Raw genomic sequence first — 17633 nt, 5'->3', positions numbered from 1 at the left:
TTGTGTTACTAAGTTTATTAATGGACTAAAGTGCTTTTTTAAAAATAGCTGGACTGTTAGGTAAGAAGGGATTCATTTTAGTTTGTTCTGATGGAATCCTTAAGAGCACAGAAAAGTCAAAAGTTCGGATGATGTTTAATTTCGTTTCCTTTATCCTTTTAAATAAATTATATGTTTGGTTGAAAGTTATCCCACCAATGGAATCTGAGCAAATAACTTGAACTTCCTCCCTGCCCCCCACCCATCTCTGGCCTTGTACAAATGTGTTAAGTATGTCTGAAATTATGGGGCCTATAGTAGTAAAAGTATATTTCAGAGGTAGTGCTTGAGAAATGATACCCTTATTTTAAAGCTCTGCCTCACGCATGCTCGCTGTTAAGCCTTCTGATTGCAGATGAGTTATGAACAGAATCTCCTTCTTTGTGGTGACCCAAATCCTTCAAAGTCTGAAGAATTAAACTACAGATTCCCATAAGATGGGAAATGCTTAATTCTGTCAATTTAGTTGTATGCTATTACTTGAGAAATTAATTTGGACAAGTGAATGGAGTAGAGAATTAGAAAGTAATTTGTTTTCACTCAAGTCCTTTTTATCCTCAAGTTCGCCTTTCATGCTCTAAAGGGGGAATGACTATCACCTCAGTTTAAGGTGTATTATTTAGTTTAATGTTTACCCGATTGTGTTTCAGATGTGTTTGACAAAACAAGCCGTAAATTGGTTCCGTCACCTTCCGCAGTGGTAGAGATCATGACTGTCAGCTGTTGGGGGCTTCGTCTCCAGGCATTTAGGAAAATGTTAATTGATGATGAACAATATAATAAGGAAGGGATAATAGTGATTTGAACTCAACTATTATAAACTTAAAAATGTTTATCAGAGAAATATGCTGCTGTGGGTAGGATTCAGCTTTGATTTTTGACATGATATTTAAGTTGCCACTGAAATTACAGGAAGGGAAGTCTTGGATCATTGTCTTTTAGACTGTTAACTTTGTATCGTTAATTAAACTTTTAAAAGTTGTGGGATAAATCAAATGGTTTTCTAGGGAAACAAGAAACAGTATTAATGAGCAACAACCCCATAATTATCCTTGTGAGTACATAACAGGGACACATTCATGTCTTTTCTTTGCACAATAACTTTTACAAAGAAGTATTTTTAAACTGATCATTAATTTTATGACCACAGAAATGAGATGCAAAATTTATGCTGTTGTCATTGGCACAGGCTCAAGGCACCGCTGACATTATGTGTGATTGTAATAGAATGGCTGCCAGCTAATGATTCTGTAGACATTTCATTTGAGCATGCTTTTCTTTTAGATGTCTGATTAGGCTGTAATGCTTTCAATTATGTCTGTAAATTGTATTGGATACGTTTACCTGATGCCCATTGTTGCTTTGGAGTTCAGTTTTCTATTACATAAACACAAGTTGAACATTTACCTTTTAATTTATAGAAGTCTTTGCAGCTATAGCTACAAAGACTCAGCCCCTGGGGAGGAGGAAAAAAAAAAAAAGCTTTGCACTACTCAACAGCGACCCCTGTGTTCAATTAAAGGTCCTTATAATACAGCTCTTTATTGGGTTGAAAAAAGAAATAATTGGGAAGGAGGAAAAGGGATGGATCATCCCTGGAACAGCAGTAAAATGAAGAAGAACATTTTGAAAAATGATGTGTCATTTCAACTTAATGTGGGTTGAAAAGGGAATAACCCTATATAGATACCGCAGAGATTAAAAAATTTTTTTTCTTTTACTTTCTGGGTTAATTCAAGGGAGCTTAAAAAAGGGGGAACAGGAGGGGAGGGGGAAGAAGCCAGTAGCAGTATTTAATTTATTTTGTTTTAGATAAATATAAATTACCACATTAATTACAAAAAACATTTGAAATGAGCTGCAGTACTTAGAATGATAAGCTGAAGACAATTTCACTTAAATGATAGAAATGTATTTTTTTTTAAACACAAAATCCAGAAGACTCTAACATGTTAGTAACCAATTTGTATAAAAATATTCTTAGCTTACAAATATTATATTTAGCTTTAATAATGATCTTTTTGCTGTGTGCATACATATATAAATATAGATTGGTGTGTGCATGTGTGTATGTGTATATACATGGATACACACATAAAAACATATAATGGATATTATCAAAAGATGACAAATCCTGATTTTCAAAACTTCTTAACTTTTAATTTTTTCCTTTGTATTTCCATATGGAGCTTAATAGATTTAAACCTGAGCATCTGAATCTTTTTCAAAATCATTTCCATGTGTTCCTTGGTTTTACTCTTATATTTTTATATTCATGATAGTATAAAATGCTATGTGCCAAGTTAGGGAAATATATTTGAGGTATCCTGATACTTTATTTTTTCATAGCAAGATATTTTATAGTTCATGATATGAAATATCCTTAGCAAATCCATACCATAGCTTCCATACCATACCATACCATACCATACCATCTTACTTTATTGAGAATATAAGGATACTTCAGCAACTAAGAGCAATTGAGGATTTTGTGATCTTTACTACTGTATATCCCACGAACTGTCATTCCATGTCTGAACATAGTTTTCCTAGCACTTAATGAGGTTCTCTCTTATCTCATATTTGAAATCAGAGCATGCTGCTTTCCATAAGAGAAATACTGTAAAGGATCACTGAATATTCCCAAAAGTATTTAAGTATTTTGAACATTTTAGTTTTCTTCTTCTTCTTCTGTTTTAAAATAATTTATTTGAGAGAGAGAGAGAGGGAGAGAGAGCCAGGGAGAGCACGAGTCAGGGGAGGGGCAAAGGGGGAAGCATTCTCCCCACTGAGCAAGGAGCCAATGCGATGTGGGTCTCGATCCCAGGACCCTGAGGTCATGACCTGAGCCAAAGGCAGATGCTTAACCAACTGAGCCACCCAGGCTTCCTACTTTGACCATTTTGTTTTGTTTTGTTTTGTTTTATTTATTTGACAGATAGAGATCACAAGTAGGCAGAGAGGCAGGCAGAGAGGCAGGCAGAGAGAGAGGAGGAAGCAGGCTCCCTGCTGAGCAGAGAGTCCGATGCGGGGCTCAATCCCAGGACCCTGAGATCATGACCTGAGCTGAAGGCAGAGGCTTAACCCACTGAGCCACCCAGGCGCCCCTACTTTGAACATTTTAAAAGAAAAGAAATTAAGATGTAAAGAATGAATAGTGTTTACATGTATTCCTTGGAGTTTTATTTGGGGAGGAAACATCCACATATGACATACCTGGCGGTAGAATCACCAAGGACAGTAAGATAGTCCTCTGTGCTCTGCTCTTACTGCCTTGATGGGAGATAGCCCTATCTTTTTTAGGATAAGGATGATGGATGCTGACGAAATGCCAAAATTATAAAGAAATAGAGTTGAGTATTGATTTTTCTTTATTATTTTGACAGTGTTTTGAAAGGGGCTTTTCCTCTACCAAAAATAATGGTAAAAATTAGGGTGCGATGTCAGAAGATACAGATTTTGTTTTGCAGAGAATGGTAGCTTTAATCTGGGTCTGCTCAGCAACCATGGTCTTAAAGTAATAGTGTAGGTTCTCTCAGATTCCCATGGAGGTTTTCATTCTGCTTTTTGGGTACTCCCTGAGGTAGCTGGTTTTCTCTTGAATTAACAGATAATTGATACAGTATTAAGGATACATTATTTTGAATTTTATTGAATTTCCTTTGGATGTGGTTGAATATGGTTGAAAAAATGAGTGCTTATATGTGACCAAGCTAGCAAATATCTGACACTCTCTTTTAAAAAAAATTATTCTAAATGAGTATGTGGAAAAAACCCAAACCACAATAAGATTTTATTGTGGGGATTAAATAACTTCAAACCAAGCAACCAACCAACCTAGGATTTGGAAATCATGTAAAAACTGGCTAGAACATTAAAAAAAAAGAATGACAACATATTACTGAATGAAAATTGAAGGTGTCAGGTTGTAAATCACTTTGTTTGAACTTAAAAGGGTTATATGAGTTTTAAAGTAGTTTTTCCCATGAAGGATTCCTGCTCTTGAAAATGTAACTGAGTATTTTTAATTTACTCTAATGTAACCCTGTGATGTTTCATGAAAACCTAAAATGTGCATGTGGCTTTGAATTATCAATTTCTCATCATAATTTTTCAAATTATTGAGTAGGTAAATGGAATTAACTTGAATTACTTTCTCTGTTGTGCTCCACCCCCCCTTTTTTTTGGTTATTATTTTGGTTCTTTTTCTTTTTTGTTTGTTTTGGGTACACACTCTTGTTTTACCCTGCTTCTACTTTTTTTGTATTCATCTTTGTAGAGACCATCATAATTTTGGAACTTGTATACTTTTGTATCAGAAATAAACAGTTGTCCACTGACTTCCAGAAACTATTTAAGTTACAGTAGATATAAATTAAAATAGGACCTGTTTTTACTCTGTTTTTCCATGGCAGTGACTAGGTTTAAGAGTGAAATTTACCTCTCTTGACAAAGTAACATATTTTAAAGATGGCTGACCTATATAAAAGGCTTTTCTCCGATTCTTCTGTAGGTGATGCAGAAGATGGGGAAGAATATGATGACCCTTTTGCTGGACCTCCAGACACTGTATCCCTAGCCTCTGAAAGATATGATAAAGATGATGAAGCTCACTCTGAAGGTATGTGTTGTTTTGCCATCGAATATACCTCTAGATGTTCCAACACAAGACAATGCAGTGCGTAGAGGTGGTGGTCTTGTCATAAAGCAGGAAATGTGGAGGCTTCAGTTAACTTACCTTTACCAGAATCTTTTAAGGAACAGAAGAGCTCTCTCTAGTGGTTTTCTTAAGTATGTAGTTCCTTCTTTTCCTAGGAAATTTTCTTGACTAGAATTTTTAAGAGAGTGTTTACATCACGGTGTGAATATTATTAGTGAGTTTGTTGGTTAATTTAATATTATTAGATTCTTGCTTAATTTTATTGTGCTGTTGAATGGCTTCTTGTATTATTTATTTTATAAATAATGAAAAAGATTTTTGATCTCTTTTTTTGAAAACATATGAGTTCATAAAATATTAAATTAATTATTCTTACATTGCCTTCTCACATTAAGACAGGTTTTCATCAAATGCTTCTTTTAATACACATTCTCATTTTCCTGATTGTCACCTAAAGATAGCCCACATTATGCAGTAATATTATTTTTTTATAATGTTCCGTATTAATTGAATGAGTAATAAAGTCAATTGTTTATCTCTTCGTAATTTTTAAAAACTCGCCCAACTTATGAAACTTGCTTTTAGTGTAGCACGTGCTTTCTCTGTTCTAGCCAGTTGAGTGTATCTGCATCCTAGAGACCTTATAAGGGTGATATATGGTTATAAATTAAGAATGTGTATCGATAAATTAGCCATGCATATTAATTTGTGGCACTCCAAGTTTCACGGAGACACAGAAGTGAATAATGCCTTCTGCCACTGTGTGATGATCAAACTGTGCAGTTCCATCTCTAAATACAATTGCTGAATGAAAATATGCTTCCTGCAACAGAGCACTCCACATTTTATGTTATCCAGATTATTCCCTTTGGAAACATAAATTGCTTTTATGAGGTATAAAATTATGTCTATTGCAGAACAGGGATAAGTCAAGTACATGCATAAGTGATAAACATTCTAACCACTGATTCAGAACAACACAATCTTTTTTTTATATTCAGAACTTTGTACAATGTGTAGCAATAATAATCATATCCATTTTATGTTGAATTTCACATTTTGGCAAACATTTAATTTCTGTTTTTAAAGGAAGAGATTTCTTTCTCTCATATTCCCTATTTTTTTAAAAAGATGCACATTTCTCTTTGGTCACGGTTCTTGTCTGAAACAGAGCGTTACCCTTTCTAACCTGGTCTTCAAAGCATTTCTACTAGAAAATATTTTATAATTGATGAAATAATATTTTCAGGCAAAACAGTGAATTATTATTTGAGTTGAACTGGTTTTCAGACACATTACAATGATTTGTTTTGCTCCGCTGTTAAGTTGTTGGTAGATAGAAATGAGTAGGTGGGTATATGTATACATGTACAGAGAATATGTATATGTAAGAGAAAATACACGCACACACACATAATGTTCATAGAGTATATATGCTCAAAGTTTTAAAAAGTAGCTTAAGTAATTTGAAGTACGAGGGAGCATTATTTACATTCTTTAAGAAATGGTAACCTAAGAACTCCAACAATTAAATATCTATGAGAGCCAGTGTTTTGGTAGAAAAAGTGAGTTGTTATTAAGTTATAATGCATTTATGTAATTATCATATTTTCTTAATTATGAGTAAATAACTTATCATGTTTGTTTTCATAACCAAATATATAGGAAATACATTACTAGCAAGAAAAAGATTTATTGTTAAAAGATTATATAATCAGTATTTGAATATTATTTAAAAACTTATATTTATGTATAGCATTAAGTTTTTTTGTTAAATATAGGTGCATTTTCATTAGTGTTGATATAAGCAGTTCTTACGCAGATTGAAAATTTAACTTTTAGTATCACTCATTTTTGGTATATAAAAATACCGTATATGATAGTTTTATTTTTTCTCCTAAGAATATTATAAATTAATTTTAAAACTACCACTTGGATTTTTAATTTCCGCTCTGAAATGTCATCTAGTCATATCAGTCTCTCTCCCTTCAACTTAGATTTGAAATGCATTTTCTTTCCCTTGCCAAATAAATTTTCCTTCATTATGGGACCTCAGTCTAAGATATATTAATTATAAAAAGATAATGCATTTAACAATAAGTATAACTAAATTAGCTCAGGTCACCAAAAGGCCTTTTGTCAAGTCAGATTGTTATTTTGTCCTTTTGACTTTTACCTTATGGTAGGCACTAACTAAGTATCTGAACTTTGATGGATTATAAACTCTAAACATGATATGTATTTTTCATAATGCTAATGTAATTTTCAAGGTACTGAAAAGGTCAAACCTGCACATCTTTGTGTGCATTCTAAGTCTGTCTTTTCCTTTAATATTTCTTTTTCTCTGTTCCTCTGGTTCAAAAGTTCACTCAGTTCCCAAATGGCTACCTAATTTTCCAGTTATTCCCTCAAGCCATATGTGTTTTGGTTTCTTTATGGTTTATTAGGTACTGTAGGAAAGTAGCATAAGTTATATCTTCTAATGAAATTCAAGCACACTTCAGTGATGCTTCGACTTGATTGCTGGTAGCAATTAAATCACAGCCAAGGAGAATAATGCATAATCTCACAAGGTCCAGACACCCTATAGAAATTGAAAGGGGATGAAAACAGAAAACAAAAACAAAGTCTTCAAACCCTGCCAGACACACTGTTTCCAGCCTGCCTTTTTTTTTTTTATTGGCCAACTGCCTGATTGATAGCAAAATCATAACTTGCTGCATGCTAACAGGCAGAGTTCACTTGTAGGTTATTGTGAGCTGATAAAGGGTTAGATGGAGTTTTGATTTTCGCATTGGACCTTGGTACACCAGATTAATGGAATTTCAATGAGAGACTAGAGTAGCCACAGCTTTGTCAGAGAAACAGATGGAGACTCTATAGTCATGTCTACTCATTAATACTAGTTGCCTGAAAGGTGTGCTGCTTCTCTATACAAAAGAGTTGATATAATTGATTTTTGAGTGGCGCATCAAAAAAAAGTCCTTATTGATGACTAGAATTGTAACATGGATGGTGACAGATTTTTGTATAGCTTATAGCATAAAAAATATTGTAGTTTGTCATTTTTTCTTCTCTCTCTTTGGAAGTGCTTTTTATTTTTATTTTTTGAGGGGAAATACACTTTAAGGCAATAGTAAAAGAGGAGAGAGAAACATGCTGAATTAGCTTTTAAGAAAAACAGTAAGAATCTGTATTTTGTTTATGCATAATTGCATGACTGCTGTTGGTTTCATTTTGGTGTGGTAATATTTATAAAATCCATACTTACTGGAAATTTCTATTTTATTAACTTTGTGCCTTATTTTTTCTGGGAAATTTAAAACAAATCACAATGGTTTCCAGACTAGATCTCTGTTAGAAGTTTTATTGTATTGTGTGGCTGGATATATGGAAATGTTAATATAAGTGGTGTATGTCAATAATCAGATAAAATTAGAGAAAATGAAACTCAAACCTTAAAGAAGACTATCCCTTATTGTACGTATGTTAGAATGCTTGCTTGGGCACTAAGGTGGGAGAGGCAGGGTAGCCTTTAGACACTATATAATGACTTGGGTTCCCATTTTTCTATTCTGAAACCATTTTTCATTCATTTTCGTCATTTGTGAAAGAAGGCTTCTAACCATATAGCATTGTGGGAAGTCCCTGAGGTAAGGTGAACAGATTCGATGAGCTAGAAGACATATATCGGCTCTACCCGTCGATGATAGGTCGAAGAATCCCAGTGGACATTTGTTACAAATCTGATTCAGTCCTAAACCATAATCACTTTGTGGATAAGAATCTGGAACCTCTAGGGTGTGAATATAGGAAGGTTAAAATGAAGCTGAAGATATAACACAGTCATTTATTGTCCTGGTATCTTCTTAACTAAAAATTCCCAAGTATAGGTTCCTGAAGACTGTAGGCATTGCAAGGACGTAGGTTTATATGAAAAAAAAAATCTTGGTTTAGAAATGGAATTACTTTTTTAAAGCTGAGGATTAAGGAAAAGGACTAAGCTGTCTTGATTATAATTTATAAGAGTAAATAATGATTTTTTTCTTTTTTGGTGTACCTTTCTTTAAGAAAGTCTAGCATATGAAAATTGAGGTTCAAAAAACATACAGATCACTTATTTCAGAGGATTGCTTTAAAAAAGATTATCTCTGGGTTGCCTGTAAATAATGAGCTATCACAATGCATCTAAAACAAGCTTAGATATAAAAAACAAGCTTAGATATAAATCCATTGATGTGCACACACATACATTTAATGTGTAAATTTCTACACATTGCACACCAAAATTTGAGGAAGATATCTTTTTGGGTAAAATTAGGTTTAGCACTAATCTGTTCTTATAAAAGCCACACAATAGATGCTTTACTTTTCTCTGGATTCTAGTAGAATATGAAACATTGTTTAAAACCAGGGGAAAAAAGGTTCCTTCAGTAACTTACCATTTAGGGTAAGGATTTTTCCTACCATAGTATCATGTGATTTTTGATACTTAAACTCATATTTTTAAATTTTATTCTAAGAATTGAGACTCGTTTGCACACATCTTGGTGTTTATGACATACGTTAGTGTTGCATTTGAGGGTTTTTTTTTTTTAACCTTTTGTTATTTCAACATACCAGTTGCTACCCTGTGTGTATTATAGCAATATAAGAAAGATGATTACTTTAGTCCTTCTGTAATGTATATAGCAAGTTTCAAGTATTTTGGTAGGAGCGCAGGGTTATAATTTGGGGTAATAATAAAAAGGAGGAAACATTTTGAACGTTCAAGATAATATACTGTGTGATTAGAAACATAAAGTACACTGATGTGAAATATTTTCATGATACAAAGGTACATATGAGTAAATAAAAACATAATTATTGAGAATCACCCAAGTTTTATGCCATTGAATGGGAAAATACCTAAAAATAGAACAGTGGAGGCCAATAAGACTATATAACAAAGTAGACTAGATAAGAAAGATCAGAAAGTTAATAATACTCAGCATTGGGGTGCCTGGGTGGCTCAGTGGGTTAAGCCTCTGCCCTCATCTCAGGTCATGATCTCAAGGTCCTGGGATTGAGCCCCGCATCGGGCTCTCTGCTCAGCAGGGAGCCTGCTTCCCCCCCAACCCCCCTGCCTGCTGCTCTGCCTCTGTCTCTCTGTCAAATAAATAAATAAAGTCTTTAAAAAAAATACTCAGCATTATGCAAAGTAATGCATCTTTAATACAGTAAATGAGCAGTTGTTTACACAATCCATGAGGAAGGGGAATTCAAAGATGACTAAAACAAAGTTCCTGTTTTCAAGAGACATGTAATCTAGCTGGAAGGAGAAGACAATCACCTAAAATAAGGTAATTAGCAATCTAAGTTTCTAGTAAGGCAGATTCCAAAAATAGTAACTAGGATGTGTTACACTGTTCTGTTAATTCGGTCTGTACCTAGGCAAAATACTGGCTTCATTGGTTTTCCTCTCTAGTCTGCTGACTGAGTCAGTCATAGGTTTTCGCATTATATTGAATTAACCAAAGCATAAACTTTATGCCTATATTCTGAGAGCTTGTGGAGTCAGTTGTGGAGGAGGGGGTGGGGGGCATTTATTTAAGTGAGTTTTACATGGTTCCTGAAGTTTTCTGGAGAGAGAGTTGGAAAAGGTGCTGAAAAGTACATTTGGAGCCAAAGTCCAAAAACCGGGTTTTCATCAGTAACTGCATGTTTATAAGCGCAATGCTTTAACCCAAGGGAGTATGGACCCCACTCACAGACCTTCAGGTGTCAGCGCCAGGCGGGGGGTAAAGGTGTTTTTGGCTCTCGAAGAGCACTGTATTTCCTAAGACTTAGGCACGCACCTGGCTTTTCTTCCTTGCTGTCTTTGAGTTTGGAGAAGTTGCAATATATGGCTTCCTGTTTTCAGTTGTTTCTCTTGTTCGTCGCCTGAGCTAAAGGGTGAATTTAGAGTTTAGAAATAGAAAAGCAAAGGTTCTTCAAGACAGTGGACTGACAGGAGTACCGGCTGGTTTAGTTGGTAGAGCATATGACTCTTGATCTTGGGGTTGTAAGTTTGAGCCCCACAATGGGTATAGAGAAAACTTAAAAATAAAATCTTAAGAAAAAAAAAAAAAAGACAGTGGATTGATCAATTTTATTTCAGAGGAAGGCATGCCAACCTGCATAGGATTCTAAAGGATTCCACTTCTTTCTTCCTTAGAGGTGACTGTGCTGGTGGCCGGGGTAGCATCTTCAAGGAAGAAATACATTAATATTTATTGAGAATTTGTCTGGCTCTGACCTAGTTTCTTTCATGCATATTCCTTTAATGGGCTCAGAAAGACCCTGTGTGGGAGACATTTTCCTTATTTTGTTGTAGAAATGGAGACTCAGTAAGGTTTTGGTCTCTTGGCCAGAACATCCAACTCTTAAGTAGCAAACTTCAATTTCTTGGGTCCCTCTGTGCCATGCTACTTAAAGAATTAGACGAATTTTTCCTTCTCATTACAAGAGACATGCATATGGTTGAAAAAGAAGAGAAGGATATGCAGTAAAAGTAAAAGCCTTCTTGTTCACCCCACCCTAACCTGTCTATTCCCCAAGTAGCCACATGTTCCAGTGTCTTCTGTAGTTACCATAATAACACTGGATGTTGTGCTTCTGTAGAATAATATAAAAGTATACTCATTTGCTCAACCTTAAGCACTATCTGTTGATTCCCTTCATGACAATGAGTCTTCAAACCTCCTCTCCCACTTCTGCCTCCTGGTTTTTAATTTTATTTTTAGTTTTTATTGTGTTTGCTTTTGACTCAAATAATGTTCTTATTTTGTAAAAGGTTTGTGCCAAACTCCCAACAGTACCTATTGACTCTTTGTTATAAAATTTCAGGAAATTTGTGACCCTAGCCTTTCTTTCATCTCTCTTCTCCTTCTTCAATTCCAGTTTGCATAATTAAATTATTTTTGCATTGTGAAAGTCTGTAACATTTGTATTTGATTCTCTAAGTTGATTGTGCTTTGTCTGGGAGTTAGGTTTTAAACCTTGGTCCTTTTCCTTCCTGCTAATGGTTTTCCTCAAATGTCTGGAAGCCTTGGTTATTGCTTCATGTTTCTGAGTGAAGGATCCAGTCAAATAGTTTGGGTAGCTTGTGGGTGGTGCCTTTGCTTTTGCAGGTCTATTATCCTAATAATATAGAGTCTGTTTGTCCTAAAGCATTTTCACAACTGACCTGCTGAAATCGTTCCTTGGGGAAGAAGTATGTTCCCAGTCTACAGGTCGAAGGTAGTCCAGAAAGTGTCAGTCAAATTTTAGATATTCATTAGCGTGAATGCTAGCTTTCTAGAAGAACCTAGATGCTATAAGCAGGGGAAAGGAACTGTCCCTTTCCATAAAAAAATTTTAGTTGTAGGGGCACCTGGGTGGTTCAGTGGGTTAAGCCTCTGTCTTCGGCTCAGGTCATGATCCCAGGGTCCTGGGATCGAGCCCCGCATCGGGCTCTCTGCTCAGTGGGAAGCCTGCTTCCCCCTCTCTCTCTGCCTGCCTCTCTGCCTACTTAGATCTCTGTCAAATAAATAAAATCTTTAAAAAAAAATTTTTAGTTTTATTATAATGTAAATATAAATATATTTATATATAAATTCTTATTATATATAAATCTATATTATATATATATTTATATATAAATATATAAAAACTATATATTTATATACAAATGTATAATTTAATATATTTAATAATTTATGATTTAATACTAAATACTAATAAATAATTTATAATAATAAACCATTTATAAGTTAATAATAAGTATTATACATTTATACATATAAAATATGTAACATATTTATATATATAAAATATACTATTATATCTCATATTTGGAAACTTCATCAGCTTTGTTCAAACATGGAAATGTGTGGCTTTGACACCAAATACCCTAGGAGGTCAGAAAAGGAAGAAGCGATTGCAGACTGGTCTCCGTGAATGTTTTTGGAAAAAATTGGAATTTGAATCAGAACTTAACAAGGGTGGTAAAATTTTAATTGGTAAAGAATGGAGGGGAGAATGCTTTTCAGATAAACTGAGAAAGTGGAGACAATAGGAAACAGGGCTGGAAATTAGTGTCCTTTGAGGAACTCTGCAAAGACCAACATGGCTTAGAGAGATTGAAGGGGATTGGGAGATGTGGATGGACAGAGGTAGCACGTAGCAAGCCCTGGTTTTCACCTCAGGTCCTAATATGGCCACTAAACGAGTTACTCTGGCTAAGGCCCTATCTTTTTGAATTTGTTTTTATTTCTTCACAGAGAATCCCATTATTTTAGGCAAGGGAGAATTAATTATTGAGGACTTTAAATGGCGTCATGAGGAGTTGAATTGGTAAGCAAAATGAATATCCATTTTAAGCTTTTTGAGCAATGGAATGTTAATAGACAGTATTTTAGAAGCATTTAGCTAGTTGTGGGATATAGATGGGTTGAAAGGGAGGAAAACCTGTAGTCTGTGAAGGAAGAGGCTATTCCATTAAGCCAGATGTGAACTGAACAGAGACTAGACAAGGATAGTGGAACTGAAAAGGAAAAGATAAATCTGAGGGAGAACAGACAGGACATGGTAAGTGGATATGTGCAGAATTTTAAAAAGAGAGAAGCCAAAGATAATTACAAAATTCTAAATTGGATGACTGGAGGAATCGACTGAGAAGAACAGGGTGGGAGGAAATTGTAAATGTTGGTAAGTTTGGGTCTGAATATTTGAGTTTGAGGTAGCAGTGAACATCCAGTCTACCTGGTAATTATCTGGTAATTATCTGGTAATTATCCAGATATATGGGGATAGAGCTTAAGTGAGCCTTCTCTTGGATTTCTCTTTCCAGTTTCATTCTTTTGGGGGGCAGATATAGGATGAGATATAACCCAGTCACCCTAAAAATGCAGCACAGTGGTTGAGAACAGCTTCTGTCATCATACTGTCTGGGTTAGAGTACTGGCCTTGTTATTCATCTCTGTGACCTCCAGCAAAGTTGTTTGACCTATTTGAGTTTCCTCATCTAAGAAACTGAGGATAGTAACCACCCATGTCCTATGGCTGTTATGAGGATTAAGTAGGATAAGCCTACACAGAGCTTAGAACACTTCCTGGCCCATAGTAAGGACTTGTTAAATGCAAGGTATTATAGCTCTCCAGCCTGTTTATCTAAGGATTGCCTTGGGTAAGTGTTTCTTTCTGTGTTTGACACAGCTGTATGCCTGAGGTGTTGTCTGTCTTTTGTATTGTTTAACTCATACATTTTACTGGATTTTGTAGGATTTTCAGTTGGAAGTTTTAGAGATTCATAGTAGATGATCATTTTTTGAATTGAGTACTCTGTGTTGAAAAGAGTTACTAGTTTAGTTTTCTGTAATAAATGGATCATGCCTTTGCTGGGAACCATTCTACCTCTCTGTGCCTCAGCTTTTCTCCATTGAGCAGATAATGAGAATATGAGAATAAAGAAATATTACACTTGGGAAGGTTTTGTAGATAGGCACCTGTAGCCCATGGAGGGAGTCACTCATTTTATACATGAACTCAATAGTAAGTGACTAAAAAACTTGCAAACTCTTGAGAATATTTGAATAAATTTGAACTATATTGGAAGATTCATAAAGCTATACCTGGAAAAAAAAAGTGGGAAAAAAAGTGGCCTGAAATTATTAGGGAACAAGTGTACCAATCATTATCTCATTATTCTTATTTCAGAGTCCAATGGTATATGGTTAAAGACCATACATGTCCAAATAGAAAGCGTAGTACACACAACTCATATAAATCTGCAAATTCACTAAGAACAAATAAGTGCTCTGTTAATAAATAGACACACAGTGGATTAAGGCAAAAATTGTTTTTTAAATTTTTACAAAGATTATACAGTCTTTGGTATCTGCTTATCAGCATTTTTTTTTCAAAATTGAGAGTGAATTTCAGGGTCCTTACTTCAGTACTTCAAGGAAAATGGGATACAAATGCTGTAGATTTAAAAATAATACAGATACTGGGGCGCTTGGGTGGCTGAGTTAGTTAAGTGTCTTCCTTCAGCTCAGGTCATGATCCCAGGGTCCTGGGATGGAGCTGTGTCAGGCTCCCTGCTCAGTGGAGAGCCTGCTTCTCCCTCTTCCTCTGCTGCTCCCTCTGCTTGTGCCCTCTCGCTCTCTCTGTCAAATAAATAGATAAAATCCTTTAAAAAAATAATATAGAGGGGTGCCTGGCTGGCTTAATGGATTAAGCTTCTGCCTTCAGCTCTGATAATGATCCCAGGGTCTTGGGATCGAGCCCCTCATTGGCCTCTCTGCTTAGCAGGAAGCCTGCTTCCCCCTCTCTCTCTCTGCCTGCCTCTCTGCCTACTTGTGATCTCTGTCAAATAAATAAAATCTTAAAAAAAATATAGATACTATTAAAGAAAATGTCTCTGTAAGAAGGGTATAAGAATCAACTTGAGTACATTATTTTTTTGAGGGGCTTTTTCTTTTTCTTTTTTTTTTTTTTTTTTTTTTTTTTTTTTAAAGATTTTATTTATTCATTTGACAGAGAGAGATCACAAGTAGACAGAGAGGCAGGCAGAGAGAGGGAGGGAAGCAGGCTCCCTGCTGAGCAGAGAGCCCGATGTGGGACTCGATCCCAGGACCCTGAGATCATGACCCGAGCCGAAGGCAGCGGCTTAAACCACTGAGCCACCCAGGCGCCCCTGAGGGGCTTTTTCTTATGTATGAGTAGTACCTTGCAATACAGAATCATAGGTGAGATTGAGTCAATTCCTTTATTAATCCTCCTAAAATTATGGCTTTTGAGAAGATACATGATTATTAAATTAAAAGGGATGACTGATTTTATAGAGTCCATCAGCAAGTTTTGGGGCAGAATCTAGGATTCTTAAAGTATTAAAGTATTCTGTTTTTAAAAAAAGTAATATTATTGAGCTATAATTAACATGATCATAGAATTTACCCATTAAAGTATACAATTCAGTAGTTTTAAATAAGTTCACAGAGCTGTGCAAGTATCACTCCAATCAATTTTAGAATATTTTCATTGTCACAAAAGAGAAACCCTATTTCTAAGCAGATACTCCCCATTTACCCCTTCTTACTCCATGCCCATGGGCCTAAGTAACCGTGAATCTACTTTCTATATGTGTAGATTTGCCTAATCTAGACATTTATTTAAATGGAACCACAAAATATGTGGCCTTCTGTGTCTGGCTTCTTTTACTTAGTATGATGTTTTTGAAGTTCATCTGTATGGTAGCTCCTGTCAGTACTTCACTCCTTTTTATCACCCGATAATACTTCAGTGGTGTGGATATACCATATTTTGTTTGTCCATTCATCAGTTGATAGAGTTTTGAGTTTCTTTTTTTGGCTATCATTAATAATACTGCTATGAACATGTGTGTGTAAGTTTTTATGCGAATGAATATGTTTTCAATTCTGCTGGGTATATACTTAGGAGTGGAATTGCTGGGTACTGTGGTACCAGAAAGTCTCCCTTTTTGAGGTATTGTCGAACTGTTTACCAGAGTGTTATCTTGCGTGTCTATAAGCAATGTGAGAAGGTTTCCATTTCTCCCCACCCTCTCCAACACTTGTTATTGTCGGTCTTTGCTTTAGTCATCCTAGTAGGTATTAGGTGCTATCTCATTCTGGTTTTGATTTGCATTTCTCTAATGACTAAGGTTGTTGATCATCTTTTCATGTACAAATTGACCATTTGCGTATTTTCTTCAGAGAATGCCTACTCAAAGCCTTTTCTCATTTTCCAATTAGCCTGTCTTTTTAAGTTCTAGGAGTTCTTTATATATTCTAGCTACTAGTCTCTTATTAGATATATAATTTATGAATATTTTCTCCAGTTCTGTGGGTTGTCAGTTTCACTTTCTGGATGCTGTCCTTTGAAGTACAGAAGTTTTTAACTTTGGTGAAGTCTAATTTGTCTGTTTTTTCTTTTGTTGCCTGTGCTTTTGCTGTCATGTTTAAGAAGTCTTTACCTAACTAAAGAAGTGTTGTTCTTAAGTGTTCTTAACTCAAAGCTAAATTATTTTTTAAAATACTGAGTTCTTTTACTCTAAAGAGTTATGAGATTAATATACTAGTTAAAATGGGGGCATATTCATATTCTAGCTCACCTTTTATGTTATTGTTACTTAATGCATATTTTAAAAATTGTGCAAATAGCAAAAAGTAATTTTCTTGCTGTGCCTTTTCAGCTCAGTGAACTCTTGAATTCTGAAGCCTTTAACATCCTTAACATCCTTTAAAAAAGAATTGTATTGTTGCGTATAATATTCCTCCTTCATTTCTAGCAATATGTATTTGTTGTATCACAAATACAAATGTATAATCACACGGATCTTCTTTCATGTCACTTTCATTTCACTTTAACGAGTTGTTTCAGAGAACATGGAATCAAAGTAGATGTTTTGTTCATTTACTGGCTTTTTGTTAATTTTCTTTTTCAATGTGTAGTTATAGGGGCAGGATTTAAGGGGTGCTGGGATCATTGCTGGAAAAATGGTTACTATTATTGGCTAAAGGAAAAGTTGGTTTGTTTCTTTGAACTCATCTCTTCTCTTCTGTAAGGATTCCTCTCCCAGCCCTGCCTTGCCACCACCGCCCCCCTTCCTCCCCGTGCAAACTGAGCAGTCTTGCCAGATAAGGGAACCGAGACACTAGGAAGCTGTGTGAATTATCCAAGGAGTGCTACTCAATGTGTGGTCTCTAGACTGATCTGGGTCTGTGATCCCTTTGTTACTGGTCTGCAACAATATCAGTGCAGAAATTCAGAGTAGGCGCTTAGAAATGTTTATCGCGTTTTGACATTCTGCATTATCCACATACGTGGCCATTATTTTTTTTCCTAGTCACCCTTCCTTCCTTCCTTCCCTCCCCTCTCTCTCCCTCCCTTCCTTCCTCCCTCTCTTCCT

The 17633-nt window shown here is 35.3% G+C and overlaps 1 protein-coding gene across 2 annotated transcripts in view; it reads left to right on the top strand.

Annotated features, from left to right (window-relative positions):
- Positions 1 to 17633, top strand: part of LOC111147284 (src kinase associated phosphoprotein 2) — a 163756-nt gene that overhangs the window by 14788 nt on the left and 131335 nt on the right. For both annotated transcript variants that reach the window (XM_022503242.1, XM_022503241.1), the window contains exon 4: positions 4553 to 4660. In XM_022503242.1, the coding sequence (XP_022358950.1) occupies positions 4553 to 4660 (108 nt within the window). The remainder of the gene's footprint in view (positions 1 to 4552; positions 4661 to 17633) is intronic.

Source organism: Enhydra lutris, unplaced genomic scaffold (genome assembly GCF_002288905.1).
Source record: "Enhydra lutris kenyoni isolate GAN:26980312 unplaced genomic scaffold, ASM228890v2 scaffoldscaffold16, whole genome shotgun sequence".
Classification (NCBI taxonomy): domain Eukaryota; kingdom Metazoa; phylum Chordata; class Mammalia; order Carnivora; family Mustelidae; genus Enhydra; species Enhydra lutris.
Note: the sequence above shows the minus strand (reverse complement) of the source record. Positions and strands in the feature narration are given on the sequence as shown.